The sequence below is a fragment of the Barbus barbus genome, assembly GCF_936440315.1.
Source record: "Barbus barbus genome assembly, chromosome: 34".
In the NCBI taxonomy this organism is placed as follows: Eukaryota; Metazoa; Chordata; class Actinopteri; order Cypriniformes; family Cyprinidae; genus Barbus; species Barbus barbus.
The window spans coordinates 24,670,685-24,676,684 of record NC_136762.1 but is presented as its reverse complement, the minus strand read 5'-3'; the positions used below and the strand labels follow the sequence as shown (position 1 = coordinate 24,676,684).

General features: G+C 38.5%; 1 protein-coding gene across 1 annotated transcript; it reads right to left on the bottom strand.

Annotated features, from left to right (window-relative positions):
- Positions 1-2,447: 2,447 nt before the first annotated feature.
- LOC306854140 (olfactory receptor 6N1-like) lies at positions 2,448-4,569 on the bottom strand (the record flags this gene model as incomplete). The annotated part of the gene is made up of 4 exons (XM_079391964.1): positions 2,448-3,395; positions 4,087-4,158; positions 4,297-4,413; positions 4,552-4,569. 4 exons carry the CDS (start codon positions 4,567-4,569, stop codon positions 2,448-2,450), a joined length of 1,155 nt encoding a protein of 384 aa, XP_079248090.1.
- Between the last annotated feature and the right edge of the window lie 1,431 nt (positions 4,570-6,000).

Below are 6,000 nucleotides of genomic sequence, written 5' to 3'. Positions count from 1 at the left end.
TTAATTTATATCTCTACCAAAAAATGAAAATATATTCCAGTTTTTCCAAATTCAATCCTTGATTCAAATTTCTCATAACTAAGCTTAATTGATTTGGTCTAAAGAGAGAAGAATTAATGACAATTTTTGTTTGAATACTACATATAAAATAGCTACCAAAATAAATGTTGGTAACTGCAGTTTGACTAAAAGAAATGGCTAAAAGTTGACAATAATGCAATGACTTTTCGTTGACTAAAACTAGACTAAAACTGTGAAAGACTCAAATGACTAAAATGTGACTAAGACTATTAAGCATTTTCGTCTCAAGATAAAGACTAAGACTAAATCAAAAATGCCTGCCAAAATTAACACTGGTCTGAATTCATATTTAATGTTGTGACAAATATTAATACGTTTATTCATACAGCTAATGAATTATATACAGAAAGCAAGCAAAAAACATTATCAAATAACTCTTTTACTGGCTTCAGTCTAGTGTGAGTTTAAGTACCAAAAAACAAAGATCCTGTAATAATAATTGAAGCTGTCTGCACTGTGAAATGAATATCTTGCTTACATCATGGTACAGCTGCATTCAATCAGTGAGTGCATGACCTGAACAAAGCTTGTTTCAGCGATGACTAATCTGAATGCGTCTGATTGGCCATTGCATTCATAAGCGCAACAGAATCATGTGTAGTTGGTTATAATGCTCAACACTGTAAAAAAAAAAAAAGTGTCAAAAGAAAAATTAAGAAGATCACCACTTTTAATTTTCACGTTATTCGCAACAGCAGTAATACATTTTGCTTAATTGTGTGGCCAATAGAGTGATACAATGTACATTTACTTTATGGTACCTATTTAGTCTACTAAATACAAATGCGTTGGCTAGTTGTTTCCCCACTCTAGATAGAAAATGAGAGCTGTGCAAGTGTATTTTTAAATGCCAATCACATTTTTTTAGTATTATATTATTTATTGTTGTATTGTAATTTTAGGGAAGAAAAAAAAAAATCATACAGAACGCTAATTATGTACATCCCTAATCCGTCCCAATACCTAAACTTAACAACTACCTTACTAACTATTAATAAGCAGCAAATGAGGAGTTTGAGGCAAAAGTCATAGTTAATGGTTTGTTAATAGCGAGAACTGGACCTTAAAATAAAGTGTGACATAAACAAAAAACAAAAAACACCCTGGTTGACCAGTTAATCACAGAAAGACAAATACATTACACTCAGACCTACAGGCAGTTTAGAATCTCCAATTCACGTGACCTGCATGTCTTCAGACTTTGAGGGAAACAGAAGTACCTATAGAAAACCCACAGCAACATGTGGAGAACAAACAAACTTTTTATGATTTAAAATGTTTGAACAGTGAAATCATATCAGTTACATTTCTGTATAGCATTTCCTTGTGCATGACCCTAAGCAGTGTTCCCTGTGAGCCTTGTCATTGTGATTCTCAATCTATTATGATGGACATTATGATATTTCTTTTGCATTATGAATAGACAGGAAGTGAGTACAAATATATCTTGAAGAAAAAAAAACCCTGTTGATTTAAAACTTTGATTGGCTGGATTAAATCAGCAGGGTAAGGGGAAAAAAAAAAAAACATTATGGGGTAAAAGTACAAAACAGAATTTTCTCATGTTGGGTGCCTTTGACAATGTCCATGTACAAGACTGTTCCCAGAAGTACGAAGGTATTGCTACATAATTATACATTTTTACAGAGAAAGCCAGGATTAGGCCATAGTTCAATTAAGACATTTTAGTAATTTTTATAAATGTGCCTTAGAAAAAAACATTACTGGTGTGCATCTTGAGACAAAACAAAGGCACTGATATATTTAAAGATCAGTCAGTGCAAGTTTCTTTCAGTTGAAACAGCTCAGACTTTCATTTTAGTCTAGGACTAGGCTTAAGCCTTGTCTGTGAAACTGGGGGTTAATATATTTTCCTTACTGGTCATTTAGTTCTGTTAAGTTGTTTCTTAGAAAACAGGCATAGTGTAGAGCTTTTAAAATGTTAGCAACAATTTTGTTTTTAAACTATATATATATATATATATATATATATATATATATATATATATATATATGCATGCATGTTTGTATAATTAAATAAATAAAAAATACATCTACAATAACAATCCACATATTATGTAAAACAGCTGAAAATTGTAAAACAGATAGTCATGGCCGAACATGAATTTAATTCAATATTGATGTATCATGTAACACATCATCTGCAGAAAAAAATGTTTATTGTAATTAATATTATTTTAAGGGTAATTATTTATGTTTGGTGCTACCATAAATTTTATAAGTTTTAAAGTGATAGGCCAGGGGTGTGCAGTACAGATTTTACTATGGTTAACTGGGACACTCCATTAAACCATCAAGCACTCTAAAACACAGACAGTGTAGAGTCTTTTGAATTACTGAAATAGTCACTTAGATATTCCTACTTTTTTCTTGAAAAACAGTTGAATAACTTGCTGACGTACTGTTGTCAGATTTAATCCATAAATAAGAGGATTTAAAATGGGTGGAATGAGTAGAAATTCCAGGGCCATGAAATTACGCACGCCTTGTGGCACATTCTTTGAGCCATAACGACTGTACAGTACATCAAACATAAATGCAACAGTCACGTTGATCAGTGAAAGCAAATGTGGTACGCATGTTTGCATAAATTTGTGCCTGCTCTCTATTGACTTCAAGCTGGTTTTTATCAACTGAAAATAGGAGAAGTATATCAATACACCATGTCCGATGTATACACAAATAACAGTGTACCCAAACACATTATTAACTGTTGTAGAAAAACAAGAAAGTTTTGCAACTGCCCAAATCTCACAATATAACTTTTCAATAGTAGAGCCACATAAAGTGAGTCTAGCTGTTAATCCAATTAGAACAGCAATGAAAAAAATAGGGGCCAGCCAGCAGAAAAGGATCCATTCAACAACTTTCTGATTTGTCATTACTGAATGATACTCCAGTGGTCTACATATTGCCACATACCTGTCATAAGCCATTACTGTTAATGTTGAAATTTCACACAGGGCAGATGAATAAATGACAAATATCTGAATCATACATCCAGAATAAGAAATCACATGATCTTCAGATAATAAATCATACATGAATTTAGGGTAGAATCCAGCAGTGCCATAAAGTGCATTTATACACAAATTGCATATAAACACATACATCGGCTCGTGAAGTTTCTTATATGAGATTATAGTAAAAATTACAGTTACATTACAAAACACCATAAGAGGATAAAACAGTATCGTGAAAGAAAAAAACACAAGTCTGTTTTCCATTGTTTCATTAAGACCTGAGAGTGTAAATACTAAAACACTGGTCTCATTCTCCAGTGATGGTTGCTCCTGGAATGATATTTGAGGAAATGGAATATCAAAATGTGTAACAAAAGCGTATATTGTTTGCTTTTGCAAAACAATTGACATCTTACCATGTTTTCTGATGGCATGTTTCCTGTAGTGTTTTGTAAAGGTTGGATTTGGTTTGCTATATATGGGTACTGGTCTCATGCTAATTGCCTTGTCCACAAACATTGAAAACAGTTTTAACAAGCTCTCTAAAGGCTTCTTTTCTCTTAAGTAAAAAAAAAAAAAATCTATGCCCGTCTATGCCAATCTGTGCCTACAGATAGAATATTACTTGTTAACAATTTAAGTTGCCATTCACGTTCCTGCCAAAATATCAGATTCAACACTACACAATTATGAAACCTGTAATACACAATTTAACAACATGGTTGCTTTAGTTCATTCAAAAGGAATGTAAACCTGTAGTATGTTTACCTGATTTCCTGCACAAATAAATCGGATCTGATTCTGTTGTCACAACAATGAGACATTTGCTGTGTTTTTTTTTTTTTTTTTTTTTAAATGCTGTGTTCTGCGAGCTCAGACAGTGTGTGGGAAACAGACCTTTTGCATGATTCCATTGTCCAGTTGGAACAAATTATGAAATTATGTTGCACTGACTAAGTACATATGAATCAACTCCAACAGAGTCAGACAAACAAGTTATAACACTTGTAACTTGTTATACTGTCACAGAATGGCCTGTCTCCAGCGTCATCACGAGCACCTTCACCTGCACCTTGTTAATGATCACACGCACCTGCACCTCATCACCACCATCATCAAGAACAATATAAAAGCACTACCCACAGTCACCGCAGTTGTCCGATCTTGTTGATCCTACGCAGACTCTACCCCTATGGGCCTCGCTCGATGAGTATAATCTCTGAATGCTTACTTGTTTGTACTTACCTCCTGTTCTCCACTCCGTTGTCTCTGCTATGCCCAGATCGTCCATCGCTGTGGTCAGTGTCTCCAGTGTTCCAGTCCTCATCGTCTGCTCCACTCCTCGCTCCTGGGAATCACAAAACCACGATCTGTGTCACACCAAAGGATAAAGCGCACGTCCACAAGATAATGCTCACCTCACGTCCCCATCCTCACGAATCCTCTACACTAAACCTTTCAATAAATTCACTGTGTTAACACTTACCTCTGTGTCCTGCAGCATATGTAACAGAAGATCGGACCAATTACAGAATACCAGACAAACGCCGGAGACGATTATCATCATGACTCCAGCTGAAGTCGCGCTGTACGGGCTGCGGCAGGGCGGCCTGAGGTTGGTGCGATATGTGGAGGTTTTTTTCGAGCTAGCCAACCGGGTGAGCTGGCACGACGTTGCTCTGGGTGCGCGTTTCCTGCTGGGGTTGAATGACGAGGTTATACGCTGCGAGCTTCCAACAGGTGATTTTTCCCTGATCGAGCTCATTAACCTAATCTTCTTCCTCAATGGACTCGACAAAGAAGTCGAGGAGATTTCCCAAACTCGTCATTCCGCTCCAGCAGGAACGCACTGCGTCTCCCCAGCTCATTCCTTGCCGGGATCCTCCACATACCACGCCAACGGCTCCTCCCGCCTGCCCAACCCGATGGTTCCGCCGTTCAAGGCGATGAACGTTCCGCCCGCAGCGAAGAGGATACCGCCGTGCCAGGCATTGAATGTTCCGCCCGCAGCGAAGATGATTCCGCCGCAAGAGGCGATGAACGTTACGCCGTCCGCGGCGAAGATGGTTCCGCCGCCTACTATGGTTGATCCCGAACCCCGAGGCTCCAGTTCTCGAATCACGGCCAGGAGTACCGATCCCGAATCTCGAGAATCCATTTCCCAGACCACGGCCAGGAGTGCCGATTCTGAATCCTGAGAATCCACGGCCAGGAGTGCCGATCCCGAACCCCGAGAATCCAGTTCTCGAAACACGGCCAGGAGTGCCGATCCCGGACACCGAGAATCCAGTTCTCCAGCCACAGCCACGAGTAACGATCCCTATCCTCGGGGATCCGCTGGGACTGAGACTCTGATCACTGTTTAGTTCATCTTCTACCAGCCTACAGGCAGAAACTTAAATCTGCTAAGCCTGTAGTAAAAACTGTAAAGAGATGGACTGTTGAAGCAGAGCAGGATTTACAGGCCTACTTCGAACTTGCTGATTGGAGTGTTTTACAAACAGGCCAAATACACACTGAATAGAGATATATGACTGGCAAAGAAAAACTAATCTGAAAAGCTAAAAAAACTGCTTTCAAGTAACGAACCTACATCAGTGTGGAAAGGCCTGAAAGCCATCACCAGTTACAAGATCCCTCCCCCCAGCACCGAGGCCAATCAACAACTGGCTGAAGACTTGAACACGTTTTATTGTAAATTTGACACCCCACACCCACTCTGACCGTCTCACAACACAGCCATTAACACCTTCCCCCTCCCTCCCCCTACTGTTTCTCAGCCTGTAATCAAGATCTGTGAAGAAGATGTAAGCAAAGTCTTCAGGAAACAGAAGATAAGGAAACCCAAAGGCCCATACGGTGTCTCTCCAGCCTGCCTCAAAGCCTGTGCTGTCCAGCTATCATCCATCTTCACACTGATCTTCAACAGATTCAC